Source organism: Hippopotamus amphibius, chromosome 9 (assembly GCF_030028045.1).
Source record: "Hippopotamus amphibius kiboko isolate mHipAmp2 chromosome 9, mHipAmp2.hap2, whole genome shotgun sequence".
Lineage (NCBI taxonomy): Eukaryota > Metazoa > Chordata > Mammalia > Artiodactyla > Hippopotamidae > Hippopotamus > Hippopotamus amphibius.
This window is the reverse complement of record NC_080194.1, coordinates 119,716,391-119,735,101: the sequence shown is the minus strand read 5'-3', so window position 1 is coordinate 119,735,101 and position 18,711 is coordinate 119,716,391. Positions and strand designations below refer to the sequence as shown.

Genomic DNA, 18,711 nt, shown 5'->3' with positions numbered 1-18,711 from the left:
CATTGACATATATACATTACCAAATGTAAAATAGATAGCTAGTGGGAAGCTGCTGCATAACACAGAGAGATCAACTCAATGATGGGTGATGACTCAGAGGGCTGGGATAGGGAGGATGGGAGGGAGTCATGGGAGGGAGAGGGTATGGGGATATATGTATAAATACAGCTGATTTACTTTGTTGTACAGCAAAAACTGGCACAACAGTGTAAAGGAATTATATTCCAATAAAGAGCTTAAACAAACAAAAAACACCTCACACCAAAAAACAAGCAAGGCAGGAATGCGAATGCACCCATAAGCAGACAGGCTGCCTAAAGTTGTACTAAGCTCACAGACACCCCATTTTCACAATGTTGATTCTTCCAGTCGAAGAAAATGGTATATCTCTCCATCTGTTCGTGTCGTCTTTGATTTCTTTCATCAGTGTCTTATAATTTTCTGCTTACAGGTCTTTTGCCTCCTTAGGTAAATTTATTCCTAAGTATTTTATTCTTTTTGTTGCAATAGTAAATGGGAGTGTTTCCTTTACTTCTCTGATTTTCCATTGTTGGTGTATAGGAATGCAAGAGATGTGATGTTTCTTTATAATCTTTCTTTTCTCTATTGCTGCTTTAAAATGTTTCTCTTTGTTTAACCTCAACTTAAATATGAAGTACAGTTGACCCTTGAATGACATGTATTTGAACTGTGCAAATCCACATATACACAGATTTTTTTCAATAAATATGTACTATGGTACTGTAGTCCACACTTGGTTGAATCCATAGATGCAGAACCAAGGAGGACAGATTATAAAGTTATAGGTGGATTTTTGACTGCATGGAGAGGTGGCACCCCTAACCTGCATGTTGTTCAAGGATCAACTGTACTTAGATATGAATCCTGCTGGGAAATTGCTGACATTATTGAATTTATCAATTGGTAATTTAATTGGTTCTGGATAATTTTCACTTATTTTAAAAATATTCCTCCTATCCTTTTTCTTTCTGTAACTCCAGTTATCTGGATATTAGATTTCTAGTCTATCATCCTTATCTCTCAATACTGCTTTCACAATTACCCACTTTTTATTTTTGTGCTGAATTCTAAGTACTTTCTTATGGCCTATCTCTAGGTTAGGTGAATTTCTTCCATTGTGACTAAATTGCTGTCAAACCCATTCACAAGAGCTTGTGACATGACTTTTTTTAAAGTTTTTAGATATTATATATGGTTCATTTCCAAAATATCTAGATGACTTTATACTTTCCTTTTTCATGAAAATATTTTCCAACTTTTAAAATTTATTTAAACAAAATAAACACAATCATTTTCTCATCTGATCTACTAAACCAAATATTTGAAGTCATAACTAAGATATTTCTGGTGAGTATTGTTTCTGTTGATGGAATTCATGGTATCTTTTGTATGTAGCTTGCCTACTTTCAAAAATCACATGAGAGAATAATGTTATACCTAGAATAAAGAAGAGGTTTGAGTTGTTTTCTGCCAAGAGTCTAGGGGCATAAATAGTCTGGGGTTCCTTTAAATTAATTAATAAAATGCCAGAGTAATGGTATATATTTTAATTAACTAAAATAATTCTAATTAATTATGCTTTAATTTAATTAATTTTAATTTTAATAAACTAAAATTCATACTTTTCTCTCTGGATAACTAGTCTATGTACATCTGGATGCAAGTCCACAAAAGGGTTGGTTAATTGGTAAAGCAACACTCATTGCATTCTCTTGTTTGTGGAAGTGGTGAAAGGCTTTGCTTCTGGTTCAACCTTAACATGAAACAAGGTCTTACACATGACTGTGTATCTTTTGCAACACAAAAACTTCCATGGTGTCCATGCCTTTTGGAGTTCCTCATTAGTTAGGGGAACAACTCCTCCAAATTCAGTGATTTTTTTCTAAGTTCTTCATCCTCAAGATTACTAAAACTGAATTGGGGAACCTATAATTCCAATGTATTATAATAAATCCAATGGCCATAATTTTGTTACCTTTAGGGAAAAAATTCTTGGTAGGACTCTTAGAGGCATGGCCTGGAGGGCTGTAGGTCCTCTATCTCATCTAGGGATGATCAGTGGGGTAGATGACTTGGGTCCTTATTAAGGCAATTCTTGTAATTAGGTGAAGTCAAGAGTTGGCTACTGTCCTCAGTCTGATGCCTTGCTGGAATACATGACTGGTCGGGAAATAATGACCATGTATGCCAGATTATGGGGAGTCTCTGAGCCCCAGGTTCAGCAGTATGTGAATAAATGGTTGAATTCACTGCAACTGGAGTCCTATGCTGACAAGCTTATCAGAACCTACAGGTGAGTCATTATGCTGATGTTTTTGTTGCTGCTGCTAATGTTGAGGTGCCTCCTTATGTTTCTGTTTTAAATAAATGCCCACAGCTTCACCTAAGTCCTGTCACACAATTATAGAATTGTGAAACTATCTCATGAGTTGCTAGGTTTTGGATACCAGTAATAAGACAGACCAATGTAGTTCAATGTCTTTCCCTTACAGAGATGAAACTCAAAGTCCCAGCTCTATTTGAATTGTAGCTCTGAATCCCAAAAGGATCTTCTTATTCTTCCTAGTGTCCATATGGTTCTTCATCTCCCAAGAAAGGAGGAATGTAGGCCCTTTGAATTATGGGATTTATGAGTGGGATTTATGTATCTGAGACATCATGACACCCTAAAGAACAAGTAAATAAATACTACTGATAATGTTGCTAAAATCAGTTACATAAAAGTCAATCCTCCATATTTCAAAGGAAAATTAATTGATGTGTACACCTGTACTTGGGCCTGCTTCCTTATTGAAGAGACATCTAATCAGCATTGTGGACATCCACATTAAGTCTTTGCTGAGATTCTCAGCACTTGTGATGTCAGTTCTAACTCTTTCCTGTGAATAACTGATTCATTTATCCTCCCCTTCCCCTATATTCTCTCTTCTTCTATGACCGTGAAGTGGAGGAAACAAACGTAGGCTGAGTACTGCTATTGCCCTAATGGGGAAGCCCTCAGTCATTCTGCTGGATGAACCATCAATTGGTATGGACCCAGTAGCCCAACGCCTGCTCTGGGATGCTGTGACATGGACACGTGAAAGTGGCAAAGCCATCATTATAAGCTCCCACAGGTGTGGTTCATTGGGAGGCATGGTTGAGGGTTGGCAAGCATTGTAGTGACTGTCAGAATTATTTGAGGCTAGGAATATTGGATAGTGAGCTTTCTTGAGTATGTGAGTTCCTCATTAACCTTAATGAAAGGAACAGTCAAGAATCTTCATTGAGTTAAATAACCAAGAGTGGGGAAAGGACAAGAAGTTCAGGAGATGTTCTTTGTGAAGAGTTGGTATGCTCTTTTTTATCATTTGAAAAATTTCCACTTCACAACTATGAGCTTTATGATTGGCAGATTCCACTTCACATTGAAAACAGGGTCACAAAATCCTGGCTCTGTTTGAACTATGGAATGTATTCCAAAAACTTTTTAGCTTTATATTGTTCTGGTATCTTGTTTTGCTAGAATGGAGGAATGTGATGCCTTTTGCACCAGGCTGGCCATCATGGTGCAGGGGAAGTTCATGTGCTTGGGTAACCCTCAGCACCTCAAGAGCAAGTGTGGCAATATATACATCCTGAAGGTCAAGGCCAAGATTGGTACACAAAAGGATAAATTAGATGATTTAAAGTTTTTCATCACAATGACATTCCCAGGTAAATTATATTGGGCTAACTTTGTTAGAGATGTTTTAAATCAAGTATTTTTGCTCTCACTGTCCATGTGTCATTGATGACACTTTCCTGTGAGTTATCAATATTTATTGATCTTCCATACTGAATTCCTTTTGGGATTCTTATTTCTACAATTTCTTGTGCCTCATTATGCTAAGAATTTTTACCAACTCATCATCATAAAAAAAAAAACCTGATTAAAAAATGGGCAGAGAACCTGAACAGACATTTTCCAAAGAAGACATACAGATGGCCAATAGGCACATGAAAAGATGCTCTTTTTATCTTTTCTATCACAAGGGAAATTTAAATCAAAACCACAATGAGATATAACCTCATACCTGTCAGAATGACTCTAACCAAAATGACAACAGGAAAGGATTGAGATGGCAGAGTAGAAGGATGCAGAGCTCACTTCCCCTTATAAACACATCAAAAATACATCTACACATGGAGCAATTATCACTGAGAACAAACTGGAGGTTGGCAGAAAAACTCTTTTACAACCAAGGCTGTAAAAATGTTTCACAGAATCGAGTAGTAAGGGAAGAGAAATGATCAGGTGAGGACCTGTGCCCCTGGTAAAGGAACACAGGCAAGGAGGGGGATTACACAGGCTTAGAGATCCCCCACCCCAGGGAGTGAGTGGTTTCAACACATATTGAGTGCCCCAGACCTGGGGTCTGACACTGGGAGAATGAGTCCCCTTACCTGGTTCAAAAACCAGTGGGACTGACAATGGGGCTGTAAGAAACCTAGATTCCATTCACAAAGAGCATACACAGGCTTGCTTGCTCCTGAAACAAGGTGGAAGGAACGGATTGAGATTTCCTGGCACTCTGGCTGTTATCCTACCACTGCCCCAGTGCATGCCCATGCCCAAGCCCAAGCTGAGCTCCTGCTCCAGCCCCACTATATCTGCAGTGCAGTTCCACACTAGTACAAAGGCTGTGTCTGAGGAGAAAGCACCATTGTAGGTGATGTAGCTGGCTTCAACTTGGCATGGCATCTGAATGGGGCATGGGCAGCCATCACTGGTGCTTAAGGAGACTGTGAGTGCTTGGGAACTCTGACTGGTGGTAGAACCTCCTGATCCATGCTCCAATCCATGTTGAGCACTCACTCTGGTCCCTCTTGCTTTAGCACTGCTCCCTGCTAAGGTAAAAGTACCAATACTGTGAAGGGAGAGAGCGTACCCTTAGAGAGAACAGAAGCAGCTTGGACCTGACCCTCAGAGATTCTACTCCAGAATCTTGGAACTTGAACTGGCCCCCAGTAAGGTGGTGTTGACCACTGAGCAGAGAGGCACCAGTTCACACCTGGATCTGGCTCTAGCCCCTCCATCTCCAGCCCAACTTCCTATCAAGATGATAGCTTCAGGTACACCCTGGGGGAAGATGTGACTTGTGCTCACATCATATTCAGCCTCCCAAAGCCACTAGGCACACACAGACTGTATTAGAATACTCCCACACTAGGACACCAATTCCAGACAAGAACAGACAACTGTTTCACCTAATTTCATAGAGGTAGGGAAAGTTAAGCAAAATGAGAAGACAGTGGAATTGTTTAAAGAAACAACCCAAGAAAAAACAACTAATGAAACAGAGATAAATAATTTACCAGATAAAAAGTTCAAAGCATTAGCAATAAAAATGCTAAGTGAATTGGGGAAAAGAATAGATGAACACACTTAGAATTTTAACAAGGAACTAGAAAATATAAAAAAAAAAGTCAGACTGAAAAACTGAATAACTGAAATAAAAAACACACTAGAAGGAAATAGCAGACTAGATGATGCAGGAAGAACAAACACATAAGTGATCTGGAAGATAGAATAATGTAAATTAATCAGAACAGAAAAATGAAAAGAAAATTTTTTAAAGAGAACAGTTTAAGGTATCTCTGGGCTGACATCAAGCCTACCAACATTCACATTATAGGGGTGCCATAAGGAGAAGAGAGAGAGAAAAGGGTCAAAAATGTATTTGATGAGATTAAAGCTGAAAATTTCTCAAATAAAGAAACAAGATACCCGTGCACAGGAAGCACAGAGAGTTCCAGACAAAATGAACCCAAAGAGACCTACATTAAGACAAATCAGAATTAAAATGGCAAAAGTTAAAAGAGAGAATGCTAAAGGCAGCAAGAGAAAAAAAAAAGAGTCACATACAATGGAACCCCCATGAGGCTATCAACTGATTTTCCTACAGAAACTTTGCAGGCCAGAAGGGATTGACATGATATTTTTAAAGTGCTGAAAGGAAAAAGCCTACAACCTAGGACACTCTACCAGCAACATTATCATTCAGAACTGAAGGAGAGATAAAAAACTTCTCAGATAAAAAAACTAGAAGAGCTCATCAATAATAAAGTGACCCTAAAAGAAACATTAAAAGGTCTTCTCTAATGAAAAGAATCTATAGGAAAGGAAAAATCCCACTAATAAAGGCAAATATATAGTAAAAGCTATGAATAGACCACTTAAGATAATACAAAGATTAAAAACCAAAAAGTGTAAAATAAAATATAACTATAATAAACAATTGAGATAAATATGAAGACATAAATATTACAACACAAATGCAAAATGATGAAGAAAGTAAAAAAAATGTAGATCTTTTACAATGTGTTTGAACTTAAATGACTGCCGATTTAAAACACATAGATATATTTATAGGTCAACATATATGAACCCCATGGGAACCACAAATCAAAAACCTACAATAGATACACAAAAACTAGAGAGAAAGGAACACCAGAAAATCACTAAAGAAATCATCAAATCACAATGGAAGAAACTGAAAAAAGAAGAAAAAAAACAAAGAATAACTGCAAAACAGACAAGAAGTAACAAAATGGCATTAAATACATACCCGCTAATAATCAATTTAAATGTCAGTGGGATAAATGCTCCAATTAAAAAAAATGAGGTTGCTGATTTTTTTCTAGACTCATCTGATATACAGCTTACAAGAGACTCAATCCAGAGCTAAAGACACACACAGACTGAAAGTGAAAGACTAGAAAAAGATATTTCATTCAAATGGAAATAACAAAAAATCTAGGGTAGCAATACTCATATCTGACAAAATAGACTTTAAAACAAAGTCTATAACAAAAGACAAAGAAGGGTATTATATAATAAAAGAATCAATACAAGAAAGGGATATAACATTCATTAACATGCATGCAGCTAATACAGGAGCACCTAAATATATAAAGCAAATATTAATAGACATAAAGGGAGAAGTTTACAACAATACAGTAATAGTAGGACATGTTAAAACCCCACTTACTTCAATGGACAGATCATCCAGATAGAAAATCAATAAGGAAACAGTGGCCTTAAATGACACATTAGATCAGTTGAACTTAATATATATCTACAGGACATTCCACCAAAGACAGCAGAATACACATTCTTTTCAAATTCACATGGAACATTCTCCAGGATAGATCACATGCTATGCCACAAAACAAGTCTCAACAAATTTAAGAGGCTAGAAATTATATCAAGCATTTTTTTCTGACCACAACAGTATGAAACGAGAAATCAATTACAGAAAAAAAATGGGAAAAACACCAAACACAGAGACTAAACAACATGCTACAAAAGCAAAAACAAACAAACAAAAAACAATGGATCCATGAAGAAATCAGAAGATATCTCAAGTCAAATGAAAATAAAACACAACTTTCCAAAATCTATGGGAGGAAGGAAAAGCAGTTCTGAGAGGGAAGTTTACAGCAATATAGGCATACCTCAAGAAAGTTTTCAAATAAATAATCTAAATTACCATTTAAAGGAATTAGAAAGAGAAGAATGAACAAAGCAGAAAGTCAGCAGAAGGAAAGAAATAATAAAGATCACAGAGGAAATAAATGAGACCAAAAAAACAATAGAAAAGACGAATGAAACCAAGAGCTATTTTTTAAAGATAAACAAAATTAACAAGCCTTTAGTCAGGTTCATCAAGAAAAAAAAGAGAGAGGACACAAATAAGCAAAATAAGAAATTAAAGAGAAGTCACAACCAACATCACTGAAATACAAACTTTCATAAAAGAATACTATGAACAGTTATATGCCAACAAATTGGATAACTTAGAAAAAATTGGATAAATTCTTAGAAACATACAGTTGTCCAGAATGAATCAAGAAGAAATAGACGGTCTGAATGAACTGATCACCAGTAGTGAAATTGAATTTGTAATTAATCAAAATACTCCCAGAAAACAAAAGTCCAGGACCATACAGTTTCACAGGGGAATTCTACCAAACACAGAAGAGCTAATGCCTATTCTTCTCAAACTATTCCAAAAACTTGAAGAGGAGGAATACTCACAAATTCATCCTACAAAGCCACATTACCCTGTACTAAAACTAGACCAAGACACTACAAAAAAAGAAAATTATAAGCCAATATCTCTGATAAATATAGATTCAAAAATCCTCAACAAAATATAACAAAACTGAATTAAACAATATATAAAAGGATCATATACCATGATCAAGTGGGTTTTATTCCAGGGATACAAAGGTAGTTCAATATTCACAAATCAATCAATGTGATACATCATATTAACAAAGGAAGGATAATAATCACATGATCATCTCAATAGATGCAGAAAAAGCATTTGACAGAATTCAACATCCATTCATGATAAAATCTTTCATCAGAGAGGGTGTAGAGGGAACATATCTCAACATAATTAAGGCCATTTATGACAAACCTATAGCCAACATAATAAACAATGGTTAGAAGATAAGTTTCCTCTGAAATCAGGAATAAAACAAGGATGCCTACTCTCACAACATCTATTAAACAAATTATTAAAAGTCCCCACCATAGCAATCAGAGAGGAAAAAAATTAAAAGGCATACAACTTGGAAGGGGAAAAGTATAACTGTCACTGTTGGTAGATGACATGATACTGTATATAGAAAATCTGAACATTTCACTAAAAAAACTATTAAAGCTAATAAATGAATTCAGTAAAGTTGCAGGATACAAGATTAGCATACAGAAATTTGTTGCTTTTCTATACACTAATAATGAACTATCAGAAAGAGAACACAAGAAAAAAATACAATTTGAAATAATACCAAACAGAAAAAAATATCTAGGAATAAACATAACCAAGGAGGTGAAAGACCTATGCTCTTAAAACTATAAAACACTGATGAAGGAAATTAAACATGATACAAAGAAATGGAAAGATATCCTATGTTCATGGATTGCAAGAATTAATATCATTAAAATCTGTAGATTACTCAAAGCAATCTACAGATTTAATGCAACCTCTATTAACTTACCCATGGCATTTTTCACAGAACTTGAACAAATAAATACTAACATTTATACGGAACCACAAAGAACCCTGAATAGCCAAAGCAGTTCTGAGGGAAAAAAACCAAAGCTGGAGGAATCATGCACCCTGATTTCAGACTATACTACAGAGCTACAGTTATCAAAAAAGTATGGTACTGGCACAAAAACAGACACATTGATCAATGGAACAGAATAGAGCCCAGAAATAATCCCACACACGTATAGCTAATTAATCTATGACAAATGAAGCAAAAATATACAATGGGGAAAACACAGTCTCTTCAATAAGTGGTGCTGGGAAAAAATGGACACATTTATATACAGGAATGAAATTAGAATATTTCTCACACCCTATAAAAAATTAACTCAAAATGGATAGAAGACCTAAATGTATGACCAAAAACCATAAAACTCCTAGAAGAAAACATAGGCAGAACCCTCTCTGACATAAATCACAGCAATATTATGTTGATCTATCACCTCAGGTAAAGGGAAAAAAAAACAAAAATATACAAACATGTCCCCTTTTGTATTAGCCACATCTATTCACCTTCCTATTGTATATAATTAAGTAGATGTAGCAATGTTTTGGAAATTTAAAAAGAAATCTGTAAGATTATTCATCCATCCTATCTTTCCTTTCTTAGGCAGTGTTTTAAAGCAGGAGAATCAAGGGATCCTTAACTACTACATTCCCAGCAAAGATAATACCTGGGGAAAGGTGATCCTTAAAATCATGCCCTTCTAACATTACATGTTAAGAAAGTACTAATGATGGGAGAAGTATCTGATATTCAGACTAGTGTAATGGAATTCTGGCATTGTAGAAGGAGCAGAGAGGTTACTTTCAAATACCCCATAGTTTAATTGCTTGATTTCTGCTCCCTAAATTCCATTGTTAGTCCATGTCCTTTAAGAGAATAAGGACAGAGCACTGCCTTCTTTCAGTTTCTCAATTATCTATTTTTCCATTTTCTCATCTCACCCTTCTGTACCTTTTGTCCTCCACTACTAACATGGCAGCAGTTGGAGGAATTGGAGGAGAGGCTCATTTGGGCTGGAGGCCAGAAGTGAAGACTGCAATGGTAACTGCACTTTCTGTTGTTGTTGTTATTAAAGGTGTTTGGTATTTTGGAGGAAGCTAAAGAGCAATTCAATTTAGAAGACTATTCCATCAGTCAGATAACACTGGAACAAGTCTTCCTGACATTTGCTAACCTACAGAACACAGAAGATAATTATTTTAAAAAGGTGCCATGAGATTCAGTTCCAACCAGAGACCCTATGTCTTCCTTAGACTACTCTCTACTACACCTGGATACATGGAAGGGCAGTTGTGTGTGTATCTTAATGTAAATATGTTTATATAATAAAGAGTCCCCCAAGGGAGAATGTATGTCCCTTCTTTATAGATTTACGTGGGCAGCCTATGAATCTAGTATGTGCAAATCTAAAGACGTTTGGTGAAATTTCTGTTTTCTCTCCCAGAAATATGAGAGAGCAGCATTTATCAGTGGGAGGACAGGACCTATTCCTGAGTATTCTGAACAGAATATTTTTGAACAAAATATCCAGAAATGATGGAGCCGTCAGATAGGACAGCTTGAAGAGCTACAGGTTTATGTTTTTACTAACAAAACTTAAAACAGAGCTGAGCTATGGATAAAAGGAGCATAAAGACTGCAGCAAATCATCTTTCCCAAAATACACACACAGAGACATATACATACACATACATAAACATACATACCAATTTTTTACCAAAAAGAATCTAATTAAAATCAATACCAAAGTTTAAGGGGCAAATTTGGGTTATTATTTCCAAAGCTCAACCCAAATTCCACATTTGTAAGAGAATCTTTGCACCAAGAGCACTTAAAATCTGAGAACAGAAAGCAAAAACGTTCTTTTAGAAAAAGTGTTTTCTTTCCTATTCTTGCCCCACCACGGAATAAGAAGGAATGAAGGAGAAATGAAGTGGAGAGGGAGATAAGGAGCTCTTCTTCTCATTCTTGTTTGGTCAGATGGAGTTCCCCCATAAGCAGAAATCTAATTACCTCCAGATTCATGGGCAGAGGAGCAGACAAGTAGGGTGATCCTTTGTTGAACTGCAAGATGTAAAGAATCCATGAAGCTGCTCTATTTTGGGATAGTTTGCCTAGGTTTTTACATCCTCAATTGATATTGTGAGTAATAAAGTGATATCCAGCAGCTATTTTCTATTCTATTATTTTTACCTGTAATATAACTTTCTCTGAGTTCCATTACCATACCTGCCATAGATTTTTGACAAATGATTTCAGTTATCACAAAATTTGTTTCCCAGGTTGACCATCTTTCAAAAGGAAGAGACAACTCATTTTATTACGCTGTTACTTGCATCTAAGTCTCCCATTTGGCTTCACTAATGACCCTTTTAAAAACTCTTTTACTCTGGTAGTCTCTTTCAGTGTCCCTCTCTATCTCTCAACCCATTATCTCCTCATCTTCCTGCAAGCACTTTACCAAGCACGTTAACTATAACAGGGGATTGTCCATACACTAGTAAAGAGAACTCCAGAGAATGACCCATGGCTGAGGGAAAATACCCAAGGAAGAAGCAAACTTGGAAGACCGCTCCTCCTCAAGGCTGGGATTCTATCTTCTTGCAGAAGGTTTAGCTGTAGCTCACTTGACTGCGGGGAGGTTCACTGCCCCTGGGCCAGGGCTGTTCCACAGCTGCTGAGCAAGCAGGAATTACCCCTCAGGGTACAGGCTGCCTAGGCTGGCCAACAGGCTGGCCAACAGGCTGGATCTGCCAAGCAGGAAACTCTTCTCTGGGGCTGTTAGCAGGCTGGTGCTAAGAAGAGTCACCTCCGTGAATCACTGGGAATTCACACTTCACGGCGGGGCGGGCGGGGACCGAGTGCCACAAAATGTCCTCCACACCTGCTGCTGGCAGCAGCAAGGTAAGAGCAAGAAGAACCTAAGACAAAACACCCTTCACCACGAACAGAAGCCCCTTGTCCTGCAGTGTTCCTCCAGCGCCCTCTCCTGACAAAGGTTAACCTGTCAGTCAGCTCAAGAACCTAGTTCTATTTGGTGATGAGGGACCACAGTAAACTGGTACCCGGCACAGCAGGGGAGAGAGGCTTTGCCCTCCAACCGTCAGCATTCAAAACCTGTGATCCGTTAAGCTACCCTGGAGCTGGGTATACGGGTGGGGTCACCAAGAGGAGCGAGCATCAAGGAAACTGGGGAGCAGGGGAAAGGTTTGGGGGGTGGGCGGTGGTCAACCGAAAGGCTGGCGGGCCAGGGCGGAGGGAGGCGCACGCTGTGGAAAGCGCCGCGTGGACGGCGTGCCTTACGCCCAATGACGGGCGGCTTTGGGGTGGCCAGCCGCTGGGGGGTTGCAGGACTCTGCGCCTGCGCCTCGCCTCTGGCAGTTCCCTGTTGAACCCCCATATACGCGGGAGGTGGGGGGGTGAGAGGGGTCGGCCCCTGACTCTCAAACTTCCAGGCATCAGCCACTGCTTCCGCTGAGGAGGACCTTGACACAAGAGGGAGAGCGGAGCCCGCCAGTTGTGGAGGACCCTGGGGTCGTCCAGTGGGGTCCAGAGGCGAACGAGCGAAAGGCTGCCGAGGCAGGCCCTCCAGGGTCTGGGAGGTGCGAGAGGGATGGGGTAGGGGGGCGGGGGGCGTGCGCTGAGGTAAGGAAGGAGAGGGCCGGTGGGCGCTGGGCAGGGGCGCGGAGCAGGCGGTCGCTCCGCGGCTGCGGGGTAGGGACCAGCTGGGGGCTGCGGTGCGCGGGCGCTTGCGCTGGGAAGGAGCGGGGGTGGCGCCTCTTTGCTGGATGCGCGTGCGCGCGCGGCCGAGGCCGCCAACCTGCGGGGGGTGGGGGCGGGGGCGGGGGCGGGGGCGGCGCCGGTTGAGAGTAGGGCGTTGGGAGGCGTAGCTGCGCGGGGTCTGCGCATATTTTTCACCTGCGGAGGCTAAGGTGGAAGTAGTGGCGGTTGAGAGGCCTGAGTGGTGAGTGTCAGGACCTCCCGGCCCTTGGTCCTTCTCCCTTAGTTCCCCTGCTCAGGGGAATGCTCCCCGGACTCCCCCGGAGAAGCTTGCTCTCCAGGTGCAGTGCCAGCAGGTGCGTTCCCCCCGCCACCCCCACACGAACCTCTCTCCTCCCCTCCGAAACGAAACGAAACCAAACAAACAAAAACACTTCCCCCAAAAAAGCACATACATGTTACAATATTGCTTACGCCACACCATCTCATGTCACATGGCCTCCGCGGTCCATGTTGCCCCTTCCACCGTGATGTATTGCTGTTACTTTGAGTTCAGCTTTTTTTTAATGATGTCACGTGTAACCATCTTTCTGTGTCTGATTTATTTCATTTAGCAAAATGCCCTTAAGTTCTAGTACCTCTAACACTATGCGAGTTAGTCATATATGGCCTGTATTATGTTGAGGTACATTCCTACTCTACCCAATTTGTTGAGAGTTTTTATCATGAAAGGATGTTAAATTTTGTCAGATGTCTTTTCTGCATCTATTGAGAATTTTATCTTTCATTCTGTTCATGTAGTGTGACATTACTGATTTGCACATTTTGAACTATCCTTGCAATGCAGGGATAAATCTCACTTGATCATGGTCTATGATCCTTTCAATATGCTGTTGAGTTTGTTTTCCTAGTATTTTGTTGAGAATATTTGCATCTATAATTATCAGAGATATTAACCTGTAGTTTTCTTTTCTTGTAGTATGTTTGTTAGTCTTTGGCCTTGTAAAATGAGTTTGGGAGAGTTCCCTCCTCTTCAGTTTTTTGGAAGACTTTGAGAATGATTGGTGTTAATTCTTTAAATGTTTGGTGAGGAGGAGGAAGTTTGGTAGAAGTCACCAGTGAAACAACATGGTCCTGGACTTTGTTTGGGAGATCATTTATTACTAATGCAATCTCCTTATTCATTATTGACCTGTACAGATTTTCTATTTCTTCATAATTCCATCGTAGTAGGTTGTATGTTTCTAGAAGTTTATCAGTTTCTTCTAAGTTCATGGTATTCCGTTATGATCCTTTGTGTTACTGTCCTGTCAACTGTAATGGCTCCTCTTTCATTTCTGATTTTAGTTTTGAGTCTTCTCTCTCCTTTTGTTAGTCTAGCAAAGCTTTCTCAATTTTATCGTTTCAAAAACATAGCTCTTATTTTTGTTAATCTTTTCTATTGTTTTTGTGGGCCCTGTTTCATTTATTTCTGCTTTTGATCTTTGTTATTTCCTTCCTTCTGCTAACTTTGGACTTTGTTCTTTTTCTAATTCCTTGAGGTATAAAATTAGGTTGTCTGAGATATTTCTTTTTTCTCAATGTGAACATTTATATTATAATCTTGCCTCTTAGAAATGCTTTTACTGCATCCCATAAGTTTTGGTATGTTGTGTTTCCTTTTTCCTTTGTTTCAAGATATGTATTGATTTCCCTTTTACTTTATTCTTTGACTCATTGGATGTTCAGGAGTGTGTTGTTTAATTTCCACACATTTGTACATTTTCCAGTTTACCTCCTGTTATTGATTTCTAATTCTTACCATTGTGGTCAGAAAAGATACTTGGTATGATTTCAATATGCTTACATTTCCTAAGGTTTATGTAGTGACCTAATATATGATCTATGCTGAAGAATGTTCCATGTCCACTTGAGAATGTGCTGTTGTTGGGTGGAATGTTCTTCATGTTTCTGTTAGGTCCATTTAGTCTAACATATACTTTAATTATAATGTTTCCTCATTGATTTTCTCTCTAGATGATCTATCCATGTTTGAAAGTCAGGTATTGAAGTCCCCTACTATTACTGTATTGTTGTCTATTTCTCCATTCAGATCTGTTAGTATTCACATAATGTATTTAGGTACCCCAATGTTGCGTGAATATGTTTTTATTGTGGTTACATCCTCTGATGAATTAACCCCTTTATCATTATAAAATAACTTTGTCTCTTGTTATAGTTTTGTAATTAAAGTCTATTTGATATTATATAAGTATAGTGACGACTGCTCTCTCTTGGTTTTTATTTGGATGGAATATCTTTTTCCATCCCTTCACTTTGAGCCAATGTATGTCCTTAAGGCTGAAGTGGGTCTTGTCATCACGTTTTTTATTCATTCACCCACTCTTTGCCTTTTGATTGGAGTATTTAACTCTTTTACATTTAAAAGTAATTATTGATAGGTAAGACCTTACTAATGCCATATTACTAATTGGTTTTTGGCTGATTTATTGTTAACTTGTTCCTTTTTTTCTCTTATTGCTGCCTTTCTTGTGTAGCAATGATATGCTGTTGTGGTATGCTCTGATATGCTTCTCTTTATCTTTTGTATATGTACTGAAAGTTTTTGCTTTGTGATTACCATGATTCTTACATAAAATACCTTATAGATATAACAGTGTATTTTTTATATTTTATTAAACTACATTATATTGGTTTCAGGTGTACAGAATAGTGATTCGCTGTTTTTACAGATTATATGGCGATAAAATTTATTACAAGATAATGACTACAGTTCCCTGTGCTATACAATATATCCTTGTTGTTTATCTATTTTATACATAGTAGTTTGTATCTCTTAATCCCATACCACTAATTTGCTCCTCCCTATTCCCTATCCCTTTTGGTAACCACTAGTTTGTGTTCTATATTTGTGAGTCTGTTTCTGCTTTGCATATACATTTATTTGTATATATTTAGATTCCACATATAAGTGATATCATATAGAAATTGTCTTTCTCTGACTTATTTCAGTAAGCATGATATTATCTGGGTTCACATTGCTGCAAATGGCAGAATTTCATTCATTTTTTATGGGTATATCTTCTTTATCCACTTGTCTGTGGAAGGGCACTTGGTCTGCTTCCATGTGTTGGCTGTTGTAAATAGTGCTGCTATATACACTGGAGCGCATGTATCTTTTTGAATTAGTGTTTTTATTTCTTTCCGGTATATGCCCAGGATTTGAATTTCTGGATTATATGGTAGTTCTATTTTCAGTTTTTTAAGGAACCTTCATACTGTTTTCCATAGTGGCTGCCCCAATTTACATTCCCACCAACAGTGTACAAGGGTTCCCTTTTCTTCACATCTTCTCCAACATTTGTTATTTTGTAGACTTTTTGATGATAGCCATTCTGGCGGGTATGAGGTGATAGCTCATTGTGGGGTTTGTGTGTGTGTGTGTGTGAAGTATAGCTGATTTATAGTGTTGTGTTAGTTTCAGATTACAGCGAAGTGATTCAGTTATATATGTTCTTTTTCAGATTCTTTTCCATTATAGGTAATTACAAGATATTGAATATATTTTCCTGTGCTATACTCGAGGTCCTTGTTGTGTATCTGTTTTATATATAGTAGTGTGTATCTCTCAATCCCAAACTCCTAGTTTATCCCTCCCCTCCCCTCTTTCCCCTTTGGTAATCATAAGTTTGCTTTCTATGCCTGTGAGTCTATTTCTGTTTTATAAGTTAATTTGTACCATTTTTTTAAGATTCCACATATAAGTGATATCATCTGATAGTTGTCTTTCTCTGTCTGACTTACTTCACTTAGTATGATAATCTCTAGGTCCATCCACATTGCTGCATAACAGTGTATCAATATTTTAAGCTAACTTAACTTTGATCACATATGGAAATACTATTCTTTTCATTTCCCCCTCCATATTTTGTTTTTGATTTCACAATTTACCTATTTTTGTATTGTGTATCCATTAATAAATTATTGAGCTATAGTTATTTTAATACTTTTGACCTATGAACCTTTATGATAGAGTTAAATGATTAACAGACCACTATGCATATTACAGTATTAGAGTGTTCTGTGAATTTGTGTATATACTTTACCAGTATGTTTTATATTTTCATACATTCTTGTTATTAATTAGTAACAAATGACCTGCCTTATTGTTCACTAACTCTTCTGCTTGATCAAGTCTGCTGTTGAAGCTTTCTGTTGTATTCTTCAATTCAATCATTGTATTCTTAAACTCTTGAAACAAACTTTGTTTTTCTTTAATGGTTTTTAATGGCTTTAATGGTTTTTGTTTCTTTAAATTCTTATTTCTTTTTTGTTTGTGCATGGTTTTCCTAATTTTATTTAGTTGTCTATATATGTTTCTTGTAGTTTACTACATTTTTAACAGAATATTTTGAATTCTTTGTCAGACAGTTTATAGATCTCCACTTCTTTAGGGTCAGTCATTGGAGTTTTATTACTTTCCTTTGGTGGTGTCATGTTTCCTTGATTATTCATAATCCTTATGGCTTTGTGTTTGTGTGTTTGTGCCTGTACTTCAGAAAGTAGGCACCTCTTCTAGTGTTTACACACTAGTTTTGGCAGGCAAACCCTTAGGTCAGCCAGCCCAGAGTTTCTGGATGGGCTGTCTGGTGGTGTCGACCAGTGGACTTGCTGCTGGTGTCCTTGGGCAGGCTGGTCTGATGCTTGCATCAGGAGGTAAGCAGACCTGGTGCTTGGGTACATGGGGACCACCCTGGTGCTTGGGTCTGTGGGGACAGGCCTGGAGTCTGGGTTCACTGGGGTGGACTTGGCACTTGAGTCTGTGGTGATGGACCTGGGATCTGGGTCTCTGTAGGCACACCTAGATCCTGGGTCTGCAGGGGCCAACCAGCACCCAGCACCACTGAGGCAGGCCCGACGACAGGTGAGGACTGGTTTGTTACAGGGACAATCTGAGGAGCTTGGTTTCACAGGAGCCAGCTTGGAGACTGGAGCCATGGGTGCTGACCTGATACTAGAATAAGCCTGGGGCCACAGGAGTTGGCCTATAAAATAGGACCTCAGGATTCAGCCTGGATGTTGTGTCTGTGGAGGCTGCTCTGGCCCTGGAGCCAGAAGCCTGAGTCCATGGGAGCTGGCCTCAATGCTGAGTCCACAGGAGCTGACCTGGTACTGGAGGGCTGAAAACCTTGGTTTGTGGGAGCCAGTCTATAGTCTAGGTCCATGGGGGTTAGCCTGGCACTAGAGTGGGCTGGGAGCCTAGGTTTACAAGGGCTGATTGGGAGCCTGGAGCCACAGGAGCCAGGGTCAAAGGAGCTGGCCAGCAATGGGGTGAGCTGGGTGCCTGGGTTCATGGGAGCCCACCAGGAACCTGGTGCCATGGAACCTGGTTGGTGCCAGGATGGACTGGGAGCCTGGGTTTGTGAGCACCCTCCTGGGAGCCTGGTGCCATGGGAGCTACTTGGGGACAATATTGTTCTTAAGATGCAGGTTACATCTTCAGCATGTAAGAAATGTGGTGATACATATGTAATTTCATACATACATAAATGCATATAGAAGTAAATAAATTATACATATGTATATAATTTCAGTTATGGTTTTATTAATGTATGACATGCAAGGAGTTTATGTGCATCTTACTTTAATAATTGTTCAATTTATTTAAAACTTGTATTGCAATATTATAGGTTTTTCCAGACAAAAATCCAAGAAGGAATACACTGTGTATTTTAACCTTCTGAGACTTCCAATCCAAGAAAATGGTATATCTCTCCATCTGTATCATCTTTGATTTCTTTCATCAATGTCTTATAGTTTTCTGCATACAGGTCTTTTGCCTCCTTAGGCAGGTTTATTCCTAGGTATTTTATTCTC

At 38.6% G+C, this 18,711-nt stretch overlaps 1 protein-coding gene across 1 annotated transcript in view; it reads left to right on the top strand.

Moving 5' to 3' along the window:
* The window catches only part of LOC130861024 (phospholipid-transporting ATPase ABCA3-like), a 127,047-nt gene extending 116,717 nt beyond the window's left edge, over window positions 1–10,330 (top strand). Inside the window, exons 28-32 of the mRNA XM_057749528.1 lie at window positions 2,127–2,314; window positions 2,967–3,137; window positions 3,527–3,717; window positions 9,718–9,791; window positions 10,190–10,330. Coding sequence (XP_057605511.1) covers window positions 2,127–2,314; window positions 2,967–3,137; window positions 3,527–3,717; window positions 9,718–9,791; window positions 10,190–10,330 — 765 coding nt within the window. The remainder of the gene's footprint in view (window positions 1–2,126; window positions 2,315–2,966; window positions 3,138–3,526; window positions 3,718–9,717; window positions 9,792–10,189) is intronic.
* The last annotated feature ends 8,381 nt before the right edge of the window (window positions 10,331–18,711 follow it).